Source organism: Delphinus delphis, chromosome 5 (assembly GCF_949987515.2).
Source record: "Delphinus delphis chromosome 5, mDelDel1.2, whole genome shotgun sequence".
NCBI lineage: Eukaryota > Metazoa > Chordata > Mammalia > Artiodactyla > Delphinidae > Delphinus > Delphinus delphis.
Genome location: NC_082687.1, coordinates 45,431,807 through 45,448,822, shown reverse-complemented (window position 1 = coordinate 45,448,822; position 17,016 = coordinate 45,431,807). Strand labels below are relative to the sequence as shown.

The window sequence follows — 17,016 nt, the reverse complement described above, 5'->3', positions numbered from 1 at the left end:
AAAGAAACTGGCGGACATGTAAACACTATGAAAGTAATAGCTATTGTTATTCTAAAATTTGTTTAAAAAAAAAATCAGCAACCCACTAGAAGAATTTAGCATATCCTGACCTCAAATACTTCAGGGCCCTGTACTAATTATTAAACAAATGAAAAATCTCTATTAAAAAGTCACAGAAAAGATATGAAAGTAGGTACAAATAAGTGAGAAGAAGGGGTTCAAATATCTTTCAAATTCACTTAATTCATTTACTTAAAATAACATGCCATGCTGGTAATAAATAGGCTTGTATCAATAAAAACATTGAAATGATTTGTTATAATAGGCACCAAACAGGAAAATATAGGAAAATAGTCACAGGCGTTTAGTAGATGATTCCCTATCTAATGTATCAAACCTAAGTTATTAACTACAGGATACAATCTCTATGAGAATCCATATATTTCAGTCTTCTATTGGAGGTTCCTTCAAATTTTCCACTGTAAAACTGGCAGCCTTTATGAGGCAAAAATATACTTCTCTCTTTTCCTCAGGATGATAACCAAAGGAATCTGCCTCTAACCATCTAGTCACTCAGCCAGCGTTCAACAGATAGCCTTCTATGAAATAATGCCATTTGCAGCAACATGGATGGACTTAAAGGTTATCATACTAAGTGAAGTAAGTCAAAAAGAGAAAGACAAATACCATATGATATCACTTATATGTGGAATCTAAAATATGACACAAATGAACCTATCTATGAACAGAAATAGACTTACAGACATAGAGAACAGACTTGTGGTTGCCCAGGGGGAACGGAAAGGGGGAGGGGCAGTGAGGGAGAGATGGATTTGGAGTTTGGGGTTAGTAGATGCAAACTGTTATATATATAGAATGGATAAACAAGGTCCTACTGTACAGCACAGAGAACTATATTCAATATCCTGTGATAAACCATAATGAAAAACAATATAAAAAAGAATGTATGTATGTATAACTGACTCACTTTATTTTAACTCAACTATACTTCAATAAAAATAAATAAAAATAAATAGATAAATAAAAGAATGAAATAAACAGTCACAAAATAAACTCTTCACAACTCCAAACCAAAAAAAAAAAAAAGGGAGAGATAGCCTTCTAAGTGTGTTACGGCTCTGCACCCTCAAGTAGGAAATGCAGTTCCTAAATCCAATGTGCACAATATCATAAACCCAGTAAGAGAGAAATACTAATATTGCAAAGGATTACAGAAACAGAGAAATATGACAATAATATAAATATTTCCAGGACACTTAATGATTTATGAAGTACCTATCCATTCATTATCTCCTTTAATTCTTGTCGCTAACTCTGAACAGATAATCTTTTCCATTTTAAACTCAAGAATACTAAAAGCACAGAGGTCTCTACAAGATTGTTCATGTATTTTAATAAGCAGTCATCATCTTATCTTTGACTGTATTTTCATCAACTATATTACAGCCCTGAAAAAACAAAGGTCATGTTTTCTGTTTTCCATTTCAGGTCATGACCGCTTTCCATTGTCCTGTCTCAGTCAATCCTTTAACTCCCTACCTCCATAAGCTCTGTGCATGTCCTCCCTTATCTATCCTTGCATATCTCCACCTCATATATACCATATTAGATTGTGATTTTCCTACTAGAGCTCTGAGTGGGATAGAAACTGTATGTCTTTGAGACTATTGTGACTAGCACAGCATTTGTCACAAAGCAAATGGTCAGTAAACATTTAGTGAATGAATGACTAAATAAACATATAGAGTGTTAATTTAAAAAGATGAAAAGTTCATAAAATGAATGATTCTGAAAAAGGTCAACTAGCAAAAAAAATCTACTTTCTTTTTTACACAAAAATTAATATTTTACTTCATGAAAATATATAAATACAGTATCATATTCAAGTATATACTCTTTAGTATTTTTAATGTAATTTGGCAAAAGAAGCATAAAGAATAATACAGTAAACATTCTTATTTTCAATACACAGCCTAAGAAATAAAACATTACCAGTAGTTTTAAACTTTTATATTACCTGTCTATTTCAGGGTCAAACCAAAGACAATTTCAAATGTGTGGGAATTAAAGAAATAAGTACACTATTATGCTTCATTTCCTTAACTCACTTTTCTGTTTTGAAGAATATTGCACAACCATCCACATGCTTTCTCTCCTGCTCAGACATGATTTTGGCACGTGACTTTGGAGAAAAAAATCCATCATATCCACGCTCCTTCAATGCTGGCAGAAAGAGAGTGAAGTATTGCTCTGTTTCCACTTCCTGAGATGACAAAGAAACATTATCATTGACATGACAGAGGAAAACTAAGATATAAAAACGTGCAGCATTGTGAGTAAGGTGTGACCAAGTTAAAATACTTCACTTAAAAAATATTATCTAAGTACCTTATCTTATTGATAGCAGCCACCATTTGACAATGGCAGCTTTTTAAAACCTAAGAGAACCAGAAAATAACGTGATTTTCTCATGCTCACACAGGTAGTTGTTCCCAAGTCTCTTGACTCCCAATTTAGAATTCATTCCACTATACTTCACTTCCTCAACTGGTAAATGAACAATTGAAAGTTGGTCATATTATAGATTAGGTGGTATGGAATAGCAAATTTTATATTATAAAGAGGTAATTTTAAAAATTATTTCAAATTTCTCAACTGTGGTAGAAAGAAATGATACTCAAGAGTGAAAAGCTTAAGATCTACCAACAAAAAATTCTACTTAAGGAATTTTTAGGTACCTGAATACCAATAATCCAATGGTCTGTGTTAAAGTAGTAATTATTAAGTTAGACCCATAACATATTTTTAACAAATCTTTCCAAATGAAATAATCAAGTGTAAAGATAATGATTTATGTATGCTAATGCTCATAACAACATGATTTTGTAACAGTGAAAACACAAACAGCCTGAATGTCCAACAGTAGGGAAAATGCTAAATCAATTAATATATATTCATATAATTGGCTCTGAGGAATTTTAGTAACATGGGAAGTGTATTAAGTGCAATAAACAAGGTACAAAATACATCAATGGTGTGATCTCTATTTTGAAAACATATCTGTACATATCTGTAAATAAATAGGCAAGTGAATTTTTTTAAAAGTGTACAAGAAATACTTCAGAAGTTTTAACCCAGCAACTATATTTGGGATATGGGATTAGGTGTTTTCCTCCATTATTCTTTTTTTTTTTTTTTTTCGGTACGCGGGCCTCTCACTGTTGTGGCCTCTCCCGTTGCGGACCACAGGCTCCGGACGCGCAGGCTCAGTGGCCATGGCTCATGGACCCAGCCGCTCGGCGGCATGTGGGATCTCCCGGACCGGGGCACGAACCTGTGTCCCCTGCATCAGCAGGTGGACTCTCAACCACTGCGCCACCAGGGAAGCCCCCTCCATTATTCTTTATATTTTTTCAAAATTTCCAACTACTCTAGAAGTTGTAGAAATATCTGAGGTGCTTATTAAAATTGTCCTTTTTTTTTTTAAGAGGAGAGAAAATAATTGCTTTGGGTTTTCCTTCGAACACAGGAACTCTCCCAAAAGTAAGATCTTCTATAATTTTTAGGTTCACCTTTAAGTTAAAGACAATTTAATTTCTATAGTGTTACCTGAAGACTAATGATATCTGCGTCACAGTTAACAATTTCTTCCATAATTCCCTTTTTCCTGTATTCCCAGTTTAATGCCCAGGATGGGCAATAGCCATATAGCTGCCGGGTGGCGTATTTATCACATAACACATTGTAACACATAACCGTGAATGATGCTAAGAAGTGGGAGAAAAAAACAACAGACAAAAGGGAGAAAATTAGGCAATGTTTTCTAAAGCAATATCACATATACACCTACACAAGCACACATGTCACACAAACATACCCCAAATATCATCATCGCGAAATGCCTTGGGCAAGATTCCATTAAACTATACCTATAAAACTTCACTGGAATCCATCACATCAAAGTCCTTTTACCAGAATTAGACTAATACTTCATATTTGTGATTTTTTAGAATATTTTAATAAAAATTCAACTTTTAAATCAGAATGCCATTTTTTTGCACATAATTTACTGAGCAAAACTTTTCTCTATAAATGGAATAAAAGTAAATTTTTCTCGTTAAAAGGCTCTAATTTCATTAACTTGTATTAACAAAATATCCATACTTAATACTTTTTTGGGTCTCTTAATGCTCTCACTGCTCTAAGCCAGAAGAATATGGACTAACAAAGTTCAGTCATAAGAGAATCCTTTTTTACCAAATCAAATGTTCATTTCTAAAACTAAATTCTCATTTTAAAATGCCTATAAAAGGACCACAAGCAAACTAATAGGAAAACGCAGCTTGTATCCCTGCTACTCAAAAATGTGCTCTAAGTATACCAGCAGCATCAGTTATCACCTAGGAACTCAGTACTGAAGAATTTCTGCCTTCACAAAGACTTAATGAATTGGAACCTGCAATTTAACAAACTCCCCAGGTGATTCATATGCACATGCACACCAGTTTGAAAAGCCCTGATTTTTATCATTAATTCTCTATCCCGGCTGTCCATTAGAATCAGTTTGTAGAACTTTTTAAAAAAAATGCTGATACTCAGCGCCCTACTCCAGACTAATTAAGTTAGTATATTAGGATTTGGGTATTAATATTTTTAAACAGCTTCCCAGGTGATTATAATGGGCAGACACAGTTGAGAATCAAGTACTTAATAAAAGGTGAGGAATCCAAGAATGAAGTAACACTTGATTGAAGTTGATTCAAAGTCAGATGATGGGAAAGGTATTAAGAGAAACTTAGTTCAACGGTCCCCTGGAAATCTGACTGGTGGCCATTTTGTATACTGGTACCTCTTTTCACTATCTGGGATTAATTCTTACATAGTTTAATTACCATTATAGTTTTGTGGCTATAAATCACCCTTAACCATTGTTAGTTATTATACACATCTCCCTATGCATCAGAAGTAAAAGGCATTTTTAATATCTTTTTTTTTGTTTTTTGTAGCACTGATTCTACTCACGGAAGTCAGACATCCCAAGAAAAATCCATAGTGGTTTTTCAAAAAGGAAAACCCAAGAACACATTACTTGAGAATTCAACAACTAATGAAAACTTGTTTCTGTTGTTCCTCTTCTTAATGGAAATGAAGGTATGTGATATTAGGAAAGATCTTCTTCAAGATTATGTTAACTCGTGCTCAGAAAGGGATTACTTTGAAGAACTAGAAAATGGTGTTTTTAATATCATTTTAATACCAGAAAGGGAACAATTAATTACACATTAAGGAAGGCTAAACACAAAATAAATCTGCCTAACTTAAGGCTTTGTAGAAAAACTGAGGTATTCGTTCTACTCAGACCATCAATGTGAATCCTGATAACAGAAGTGTTATTCTTGATAACACTGATACAGTACCTCTTAGAACAGGCTGATACTATGGCTCCAGAGTGTGGTGGTTTTAAAATTATTACCTCTAGAAGATACAGAAATGTACTAATATGATAATATTTCTCAGTGTTATTAAAATATAAACCATGAACACATTACACTTCGCACATCTCCCGATACCTAAGCAAATGATTTTTTCTGAATCCTTCCACTTCTTAGCTTAAATTAAAAAAAAAAAAAGACGGGCTTTATATTGTTGTAAAAGTACATAATAAATTCTGTGGTTTACTCTTTAAAATTAAGTATCAGTATTCAGTGATTGGTTTGCCTTCATATTAAAACAGTAAAATTTTCATTTTTAAAACAAAATTAGGTATCATGAAAACTATCACTTGTGATTAAGAAGAATATTAATTCATAACAACTTATTTTAAGCAGAATTCCCAATCATAAAATGTCTAATGAGCAGTAAGAAGCCCTATAAATGTCAAATCATCATTCGTCTGCACCAAAAGACAAAGGTTTCTATTTCCTACATTACTGCAGTTCTAGAAATGCTAAATCATATAATTAAACTGCTCAAATCTTCACCCTATATCATTTCTATACCCTTGGCCTGGTATCGTATTTTGTTTCCAATACAGTAAATTGAACTCAGTCTAAATTATCCTTCTACAAAGCATTATCAGCCTACCCACTCAAGAAAGATAAAGTATCTAAGTAGTTTAAAATTTTTCAGAAGAAAATTCATTACTACTCATTTTTCTTAAATCACCAAACCCTATGTGAAGATGCCACTTGGAAAGCTCTATTACAAGAACTAATTTTAAAACCAAGAGCTGCATCATTGTGAAAGGTATGAGATCCCTGTACATAAGCCTTAGGGTAGACTTTTAAGTCTATTGATCAGTATTTTAAAACGCATCTACTCAGGGGAGGTAAAATGAAGGCCTGTCAATTTTATCACAAAGCCCAAATGGCATTTCAAGTATATCTGAAAAAAGTCAAGGAAGAATAAGAAAAACTATTTACCTGATGGCAGAATTTGGTCTCGTTCTTTTAATGTAATCCATGGCCTCGGAGGAAGCTGCTCTGGATGAACTGGAAAAAATATATATTCTTTTAAACATATTTTCATGTCTTTCTAAAATCAGTATCATTTGCTTTGTAATGTCAAATCAGCTTCTGTTTTCTCTTCAGCTATAATGCCTCACAAACTGACTTAAAAATATAGTACTGAAATATAACGAAGATTTAGAAGCTGAAGGAAGTTGACGAAGAGTTCTGCATAAAACACGTAACTAATATCCAAAAAGAACATGAGGAAATTCAGTAGTGGCATTTATACTTACACAGTATTTATAAAAAAGTACCTATTTAAAACCTTAAGTAAGGGTGCTTCCATGTCCTGGCTATTGTAAATAGTGCGCAGTGAACATTTTGGTACATGACTCTTTGAATTATGGTTTTCTCAGGGTATACGCCCAGTAGTGGGATTGCTGGGTTATATGGTAGTTCTGTTTTTAGTTTTTTAAGGAACCTCCATGCTGTTCTCCATAGCGGCTGTATCAATTTACATCCACCAACAGTGCAAGAGGGTTCCCTTTTCTCCACACCCTCTCCAGCATTTATTGTTTGTAGATTTTCTGATGACCGCCATTCTGACTGGTGTGCGGTGATACCTCATTGTAGTTTTGATTTGCATTTCTCTAATGACTAGTGATGTTGAGCATCCTTTCATGTGTTCGTTGGCAATCTGTGTATCTTCTTTGGAGAAATGTCTATTTAGGTCTTCTGCCCATTTTTGGATTGGGTTGTTTGTTTTTTTGATATTGAGCTGCATGAGCTGCTTGTATATTTTGGAGATTAATCCTTTGTCAGTTGCTTGTTTGCAAATATTTTCCCCCATTCTGAGGGTTTTCTTTTGGTCTTGTTTATGGCTTCCTTTGCTACGCAAAAGCTTTTAAGTTTCATTAGGTCCCATTTGTTTATTTTTATTTTTATTTCCATTTCCCCAGGAGGTGGGTCAAAAAGGATCTTGCTGTGATTTATGTCACAGAGTGTTCTGCCTATGTTTTCCTCTAAGAGTTTTATAGTGTCTAAAGGCAGGACAGGAATAAAGATGCAGACACAGAGAATGCAGTTGAGGACACGGGGAGGGGGAAGGGTAAGCTGGGATGAAATGAGAGAGTAGCACTGACATGTATACACTACCAAATGTAAAACAGATAGCTAGTGGGAAGCAGCTGCATGGCACAGGGAGATCAGCTGGGTGCTTTGTGACCACCTAGAGGGGTGGGATAAGGAGGGTGGGAGGGAGACGCAAAAGGGAGGGGACATGGGGATATATGTACACATATAACTGATTCACTTTGTTATACAGCAGAAACTAACACAACATTGTAAAGCAATTATACTCCAATAAAGATGTTAAAAAAACAAAAACAAAAACTTAAGTAAGGTGTTATGTCTTAATTACACATATAAATTGTGTTGACCCAGCTTTGTTCCCAGCTGGTAAATCAAAGCTATGTGAAGTTTCAACACACTGACGAACAAAATATTCAAATATTTTTAAAATAAAAAAACAAATATGCATGCATAATAAAAATTACTGAATTTTCTAACAGGGCTTTCATTTCCTAATTTTACTCTTTCTCTCTTTCATAATGTCAATGCAAAGCAAGAGATTAGAGCTACATTATACAGAAAAAAGGAAGGCACTGGTTAAACATTAACTGCTCAGATATGATTGTCAATACTATGGAACTAAATGTTACCAAACTATCAGATGAAAGAAAATTCCTAAATTAAGATTTAACTTCCTCTTTTTCTTCTCCCTTTTAAACACATTTGCAGTTACAGAACAATTTGATTAGAGTTTACAGATTTACCCAGGGAATCAGTGGATAAGAAATGTATTCCTTTAAAACAAAAACACTCCATCATCATCCAGCCATAGAAATTTTGACCACAGTATCCAAGACCTTTAAAAAAGTTTCACTTTACTAATCATTTTGATGTTCTGAAGTCTACCTAAAAAGGATGCCTGTTTTAGCAGCCATGCTTTTCACAAAGTGAAATGAACGTTATTTTGCACAGTCCATATGAAGGTCATCATAAGATGACAAACAAACCATCCAGCTGGTCCAACACACTGAATCCTGGAAAATAATCATGCCTGCTAGGAGTGCCATGCCAGAATCTTGGCAACTATCTCAAAAAATGGAAAGCTCATTATGTAAATATAATGAAGAGTAAACAAGGAACTTTTTAGCTGCTGGGATCCTTATTAGCAAATAGTTAAACATTCAGACAGCACAAAAGATATCAAAATAAGACAAGTAAGGTGATGTCAACATTCTGACGCTTCCCATATCTTAACTGATACAGCACAATGTATCAGTGTAAGTAAAACGTATAATATTCCCCAACAACAACCAAAGAACAAAAACATAGGAAAAAATACTCTATCTCACCAGTAACCAGGAAACATTAAAAAATGAGATAGCATGTCTTTATCCAAATTGACAAAAAAAAATTTTAAGTTTACTAACATCAGGGTTGGTGAAGGGGATAAGAAACAGATACTTGCATGTACAACTGGTGGGAATACAAATTGGTACAGCTCTCTGGGAGGACAAACTGGCATCATCTTTTAAAATTTAAAACATTCATGTCCCTGTGACCCAGCAATTCTATTTCTTGGTATCAACCCTATCTGCTTAAAGCAGCATTCAAATAGATATTCATTATGCCACTGTTTGTGACAGCAAAAGCAATGGTAAATGGTTATTATCCATTTCACAGAAGTCTATGCTACAGTTTAAAAGAAAAAAGATACATGTGTGCTAAAGTGGAAAGGTATATAAGAAATACTGTTGAGTGAGAAAAAAGTAGAAAAATATATATGATACATTTTAATTAAATAATAAGATACATTATAATAATAGGATATATTTTATTAGAAAAAAATTTAAAACACACATGCAAAGTAATACCATAAAACTTCTACTGGTATAATTTTTATATGTAATGTCTATAGACATGCCTACAAGGATACACATCCAACTTAGAAGTGTGTTTACTTACACGGAGGGGACTGGAATTAAAGGTAGTGGTCAAAGGAAAATCTAGTCTTAACCGGAATTTAAGTATTTCTTACAAGGAGAATAATATATTCATGTGTGGCACATACTTAAAATTGACTTTTTTCAAAGATAAAATTGCATAGCCGATGATATGACAAAGGAGAGGAATACAGAGTTATATGGGCCAACTATCAAATCAGATAAAGACTGTTTAATAGATAAATCTACATGGTCCTAGACACAGCACAAGGATTTGGATCAAAGTTGAAGATAAGTCTATTCTCATTATGAAAAGAAGAACAGCAGTTGACATCTTAATACGTCTTTCAGCATCATACCTCTAAGGTGATAAAAACAATTCTCCCATTTTTATCTCCCACACATGCCACACTAAGTGCGAGACAGCCCTGAAGCCACCAGGAATAGACCGAGGGTGGCGAGGCATGCAAGGAAAGTTCTGATTTCCCACACCTCCCAGTGGCTGGCAGCACTGGGCCTGGTCTCCCCACAGAGAGGGTGCCAGCTGAGCCTGGGAGGACCAACAGAACACGCATGCTAAACCTAAATTGGCTGCCTGCTATTGAGGTTTTTAAAAGGTCATGAATCTCCTAACAGAATATTCAAACTATCCAGGGCACAACTGAAAATCACTGGTCATACCAAAGACCAGGAAAATCACAACTTAAGTGAGAAAAGACTACCAACAGACAACAACACAGAGATGATTCAGATGTTGAAATTATCTGACAGAAATTTTAGAGCAGCTATCATAGAGCTGCTACGAAAAGGAATTACAAATTCTCTTGAAAACTGAAAAAACAGAAAACCCAAGGGAAGAAGTGGAAGGGCACAATAATAATGATAACCAAAGATAAAATGATTGAATTTGAGAACACATCAAGAGAATTTACTCAATAGGAACAATAAAAAAGAAACTGAAAAAAAAAATGAACAGAGCTTGAGAAACCTGTGGGACTGTAACAGTAGATCTAAGATTCATATCATCAGAGTTCAGAAAGAGAATGCAGACTTAAAAGTATTCTAAGAGATAATGACTAAAAACTCTCAAATTTAATAAAAACATAAATCTACAAGTTTAAGAGGATGTGCAAACTTCAAACAATAAAACCAAAGTAAGCCACACCAAACACATCATAATGAAACTGCTAAAAATTAAAGACAAAAACCTCAGAGAAATGACACATTACCTAAAGGGGAACAATAAGTTTCTTTTCTAAAACCATGGTGCCAGAGGAAGTGATAAAGTGCTAAAAGAAAAGAACTGTCAACCTCAAATTCTGTATCCAGCAGAACTTTCCTTCATAAATCAAGGAAAAATAAAGATGTTATCAAAGGAAAACTACAAGACTTTGTTGCTAGCAGACCAGCCCTTATAGAATGACTAGAGGAAGCTCTCTAAACAGAAAGAACGTAACAGAAGAAATGGAACATCAAAATGGAAGGAACAGAGAATGACTAATATTAAGGATAAATATAACAGATTAATCTTCTCCGCATAAGCTTCTTAAATCGTATCTGACGGCTGAAACAAAAATTGTAATGCCTGTGTGGTACCTAGTACAAGTAGAGGAAATACTAGGGACAATAATATTTTAAAAGTGGGGAGGGTGGGGGGCTTCCCTGGTGGCGCAGTGGTTGAGAATCTGCCTGCCGATGCAGGGGAGACGGGTTCGAGCCCTGGTCTGGGAGGATCCCACATGCTGCGGAGCAACTGGGCCCGTGAGCCACAATTACTGAGCCTGTGTGTCTGGAGCCTGTGCTCCGCAACAACAGAGGCCGCGATAGTGAGAGGCCCGCACACCGCAATGAAGAGTGGCCCCCGCTTGCCACAACTAGAGAAAGCCCACGCACAGAAACGAAGACCCAACACAGCCATAAATAGATAAATAAATAAAAATTTAAAAAATTAAAAAGTGGGGAGGGTGAAGGGACACAAATGGAAGTAGGGCATCAATAATTCACTTAAAGTGATAAGACACCATTATCAATAGACTGTGCTACGTATGTATATTGTGATATCTAAAGTTATGACTAAGAAAACTATACAAGACAATATACTCTAAAACAGCATAAATAAAATATGGAATCCTAAAAAAATGTTTAAGTAACCCACAAGAAACCAAGAAGAGATAAATGAAGGAGAAACAAAGGAAACAAACAGAATACAAGTATCAAAATGGCTGATTCAAGTTCTACATATCAATAATTATTTTAAATGTACATGGTCTAATAAATACACAAATTAAATGAGTGGAATCTTGGCAGAGTAGATAAAAATCATGACATATAAGTCAACTGTACACTAATAAAAGAAATTCACTTCACATACACATAGTGAAGCTGAATCTAGGAGTATGTAAACATTAAACAAACCAAAAAAAAGCAGAGTGGTTATGTTAACATCAGATAAAGTAGACTTAAGAGCAAAAAAGATACTAGGAACAAGGGAGGTTATTACACAATGATAAAAAGATCAATTCATCAAGAAGATGTAGCAATCCTCAATATGTATACATAAACAACACCACTTCAAAATACATGAAGCAAAGACTGACTAAGCTGAAAGGAGAAACAGACAAATCCACAACTATGGTTGGCAATTTTAGCACTATAACATCTGGTAAGACTACTAGACAGAAAGTTACAAAAAATATAGAGGAATTAAATACCACCAGCAACCGGCATGATCTAATTTGCATGTGAAGAATACTCCACCCAACAAACCACAAGATAGACAATAAAACAAACCTCAAGAAATTTAAAAGAATTGAAATAATACAGAAGGTTTCCCAACTGGTCCCAAACTGGAATCAAACAAAAAGTTAGTAACAGACAACAGGAAATTAAGTAACATATTTCTAAATAATCCATGAGTCAAAGAGGAAGACTCAGAGGAAATTTTTTTTTAAATACACTGGACAGAATGAAAATGAAAATACAACATATCAAAATGTATGGAATACAGCTAAAGTAGTTCTGAGAGGGTAATTATAGTGTATAGTGCTACATTCTTACATTGAAAATGAGAAAAGATTTCAAATCGACAATCTAAGTTGTTACTTCAAACAAGAAAAAGAACAAAATAAACCCGAAGTAAGAAGACAGAAGAAACTACTAAGATATAGGGATACAAAAAAGTTTAACATAGAAAAAACAGAAAAAAGATATACAGTGCAAATTCTAACCAAAATAGAACTCACGCAGCTATATTTTTTCATGTAGCTATATTAATATGAAAGTAATAAGAATAGCATAATGATAAAAGCTTCAAATAACCAGAAAGATGAAACACATGAAAATATATTCTCAATATATATAATTAAAAGTTGCAAGAACTACAAGAAGAAATAAACAAATCTGTAATCAAAGTGGGATATTTTAACATAGCTCTATTAGTAATGAATAAAAACAAAGTAATCACTAAGTATATATAACACATTCAAATTAGCAAACTTTAATATACATAGGATGCTGTACCAAACAACTACAGAATTCACATTCTTTTAAAGTACATATTTAACATTTATAAAAAGTAATTAAGCATGAGCTGGCTAATATATAACATATTTTTAGAATTTAAACCAGAGTACGTTCCTTGACCACAATGGAATTAAGCTAGGAATCAATGACAAAGAAAACTAGAAAAACTCCCCTAAAAATAAAAAAATAAACTTCTAAATGACTCATCAGTCAAAGAAGAAATGAGTGCTTGGAGAAATATGCTGAACTGAATGATAATGAAAATTATACAAATTAAAACTTGAAGGATACAGCTAAAAGTCATGTTTAGACGGAGATTTAATAATGAATACATCAGAGGACAAAAATGTCTAAAAGTGAAAGATTTAAGTGTTATAAGAAGTTAGAAAGAAAACAGCAAATGAAACCCAAAGAAAGCAGAAAGTAAAGATAAGAAATTACTGATAGTGGGAAAAAAAGTATGATAGAGATGACCAAAAAAGCTAAAAATTGGTTCTTTTCTTCAAAGAAAATATTGATAAATCCCTGGACAAGACTATTCATGAAATAAATAGAGGCAACACAAACAACTAGTATCTGGAATGGAAAAGAGACATCACAATATATTAAATGGACATTAAAACCTCATAAAAAGATATTCTGAACAACTGTATGCCAATAAATTTGAAAAATTAGATAAAATATTCAAATTACCAAAAAAAACTTTCAGAAACTGATAAAAAGAGAAATGGAAAATTGGACAAGTATTATAGTTATTAAAGAAATTAAATCAGTAATTGAAACTGCCTACAAAGGAACCCCAGGCTCAGATGTATTCTACCAAATATTTAAGAAAGAAAGAATACCAATCTTAAATAAACTCTTCTAAATAACAGAAAATGATAAAATAATCCCCTAAAACTTTAATGAGGCCAACATAACCTTTATATTAAAACTTGACAAGAAAAATTACTGGCCAGTCTCGCTCAAACACACATGCAAAAAATCCTAAGTAAAAGATCAGCAAATAGAAACAGGGATATATAAAAAGAATAATAATATATTACAAGTTACTTGGGCTTATTCCAGGAATACAAAGGTGGTAATATGAAAAACCATCAATGCAATTACCAAATTATCAGAATAAAGGACAAAAATTTTATACTCATCTTAACAGAAAAAAAGCATCTGATAAAACTCAACATTTATTCATATTAAAAAATAACAGGGCTTCCCTGGTGGCGCAGTGGTTAAGAGTCCGCCTGCCGATGCAGGGGACACGGGTTCGTGCCCCGGTCTGGGAAGATCCCACATGCCGTGGAGCGGCTGGGCCCGTGAGCCGTGGCCGCTGAGCCTGCGCGTCTGGAGCCTGTGCTCCGCAACGGGAGAGGCCACAGCAGTGAGAGGCCCGCGTACCGCAAAAAAATAAAAAATAACATACTCTCTTAGCAAACTAGGAATAGAAGAAAACCCTTAATCTGATTAAACTATCAATATAAAAACTACAGTAAATGGGCTTCCTTGGTGGCGCAGTGGTTGAGAGTCCGCCTGCCGTTGCAGGGGACACGGGTTTGTGTGCCATTCCGCAAGAATCCCACATGCCGCGGAGCGGCTGGGCCCATGAGCCATGGCCGCTCAGCCTGCATGTCCGGAGCCTGTGCTCCACAACGGGAGAAGCCACAACAGCGAGAGGCCCGTGTACCGCAAAAAAAAACAAACAAAAACTACAGTGAACGTCCTACTTAAATATAAATTATTAAAAGCTAATAAATTATGAAATTAAATGATAACCATTATGACCACTTTTAGTTAGCAGTTTACTGGTGGTCTTAGCAAGTGCAATAAAGAAAAAGAATAAAGGATATAAGAATTAGAAAAATAATATTAAAAGTAGAATTTACAGATGATATGCTTGCGTAAATTGACATTAAAATGCATTAGGATTAAAATGAATTGAGCAAAGTGGTTGAATACATATTTAGCAAGTGTTCAGCAAGGTGGGAATACCACGAAGTATACAAAACTCAATTGCACTCCACAAATCAGCAATATCCATTAAGATACTATTTATTTTCAAAAAGACTATAAAAGCATCAAAAAAGTCAATACCTAGAATAAATGTAATAAAAACGCACAAGACCAAAACACAGAAACCTAAAACTAAATAATGAGATAAATTAGAGAAGGCACAATAAATAAAAGAATATTCTACACTGTTAGATTAGAAAACCCAGTGTTGCAAACATGTCAATTCTTTCCAAAGCAATCTACAGTTGACCCTTGAACAATACAGGGGTTAGGGGCCCTGACTCCTGTACAGTCAAAAATTTGCATATAACCTTACAGTCAGCCCTTCATATCCACGGTTCCACATCCACAGATTCAACCAAACGTGGATCCTATAGATCCTATTTTTGAAAAACAAATCTGCATATAAGTGGACCCGTGCAGTTCAAACCTGTGTTGTTCAAGAGTCAACTGTATCCCCAATCAAAATCCCTACACTTGGGTGAGGGGAGAAATTTGAAAAGCTGTTTCTAGCAATTTTAATGAAAATACAAGGCAAAAGAAGCATGGGGCCAAAACTAGCCAAGACTTTATAATCAAATCAAGAGGGAAGACTTACTCTACTGTATCTCAAAACATTTTACAAAACTGCCATAATTAAGAACAATGTTATACTGCCATAAAGACTAGATGAAGAGAACAAAAAATAGAGAATCTAGAAATACCATAAGAACACTGATGATTCATGACAAAGATGGCACAAAAAAACAGTAATGAAAGGACAGTCTTTTCAATAAATGGCTAAGGGTTAATTTAATACACACATGGAAAAACTGACTCCTGTGTTACACAAACTCAATTCTGGGAAGACTATAGCTCTAAGTGTTGCAAGTAAAAAATGGAGTTTTTAGATACTAGCATAGGAGAATACATTCATGAGCTTGAGGTAGAGAAAAATTCTTAAAGAGAACACAAAAGCAGTACCACACTAGAAAGATCAATAAAGCAGAGTATGTTAAATTTTTTCTGTTCATCAAGAGACAAATTAAGAGAGTGGAAAATCAACAAGAGCACCAGAAAAGGTATTTGCAACATATGTATCAACAAAGAGCTTATATCTAAAACACATGAAAAACGCCTTAAAAATTACACACACACACACCACACGTGCCATATGGCTGGGTCAACAGGCTATATCTATAGAGACAAGAGATACTTAATTTTTAAACAAGAAGGAAATAACATACACATGCTTTGTATACAACTTAACAGCCACATATTCTTACTTTCTTACTAAAAGGACTTCTCTAATAAGTTTGTTATCTCTCTCTCATCAATCAACCAAAAAACTTTTAAATTACATTAATTTGATTTCACCTTATTGTAAATCTTACGATTTTTTTAAAATTTTGTATGTAGGTGGGTGTCTTCTATAATACAATTAAAAAGAGTACAGCCAAAATATTGTGATGATGGCCTCTATTGGGATCTAGATTTCTCTAACTCTGCTTTAAGATTCTGTATTTCAGAAAGGTATTATTCCAAGAAAAATATCTGAATTTAGTAGCATCTCCATTCTTTTAAATATATTTTGAGTGTTTAAACAAACAAACAAGTTTTAAGTCAAATACTTAATAGCTTTCTTACATTAAAAATTTTTCATTTGGAATACCACTATTTTGATCAGATAAATCTGGTGTTCTTAATTAAAATCTTGCTTTCAAAATTTCCACAGATGTGTAGTGAATCAAACAAGTCATTTCATTCATGAAAAATGTGCACAATATGTAGGTTCCAAACATTCTGCATCAAATTCAAACAATTGATAACTATGTATCTTTGTGATTAAGAGCAAGACAATCTTGAGTTCACAGCTCTGGCATTAATCAGCTGTGTACTTAGGTAAATTACTTTATTCTCTGAATCTCAGAATTTGCATCTGTATAATGCCAGTAAAAATTCCTACCTCCTAGATTCCTAAAAAGATTCAATAAGATAATGTAACTAATGATCCTAACATAAAGCAC

At 34.0% G+C, this 17,016-nt stretch overlaps 1 protein-coding gene across 4 annotated transcripts in view; it reads right to left on the bottom strand.

The window, feature by feature from the left end:
• Positions 1 to 17,016, bottom strand: part of CNOT6L (CCR4-NOT transcription complex subunit 6 like) — a 113,917-nt gene that overhangs the window by 20,846 nt on the left and 76,055 nt on the right. For all 4 annotated transcript variants that reach the window (XM_060012309.1, XM_060012306.1, XM_060012307.1 and 1 more), the window contains 3 exons: positions 6,444 to 6,512; positions 3,631 to 3,788; positions 2,130 to 2,284 (listed from right to left, as the gene is read on the bottom strand). In XM_060012309.1, the coding sequence (XP_059868292.1) occupies positions 2,130 to 2,284; positions 3,631 to 3,788; positions 6,444 to 6,512 (382 nt within the window). The remainder of the gene's footprint in view (positions 1 to 2,129; positions 2,285 to 3,630; positions 3,789 to 6,443; positions 6,513 to 17,016) is intronic.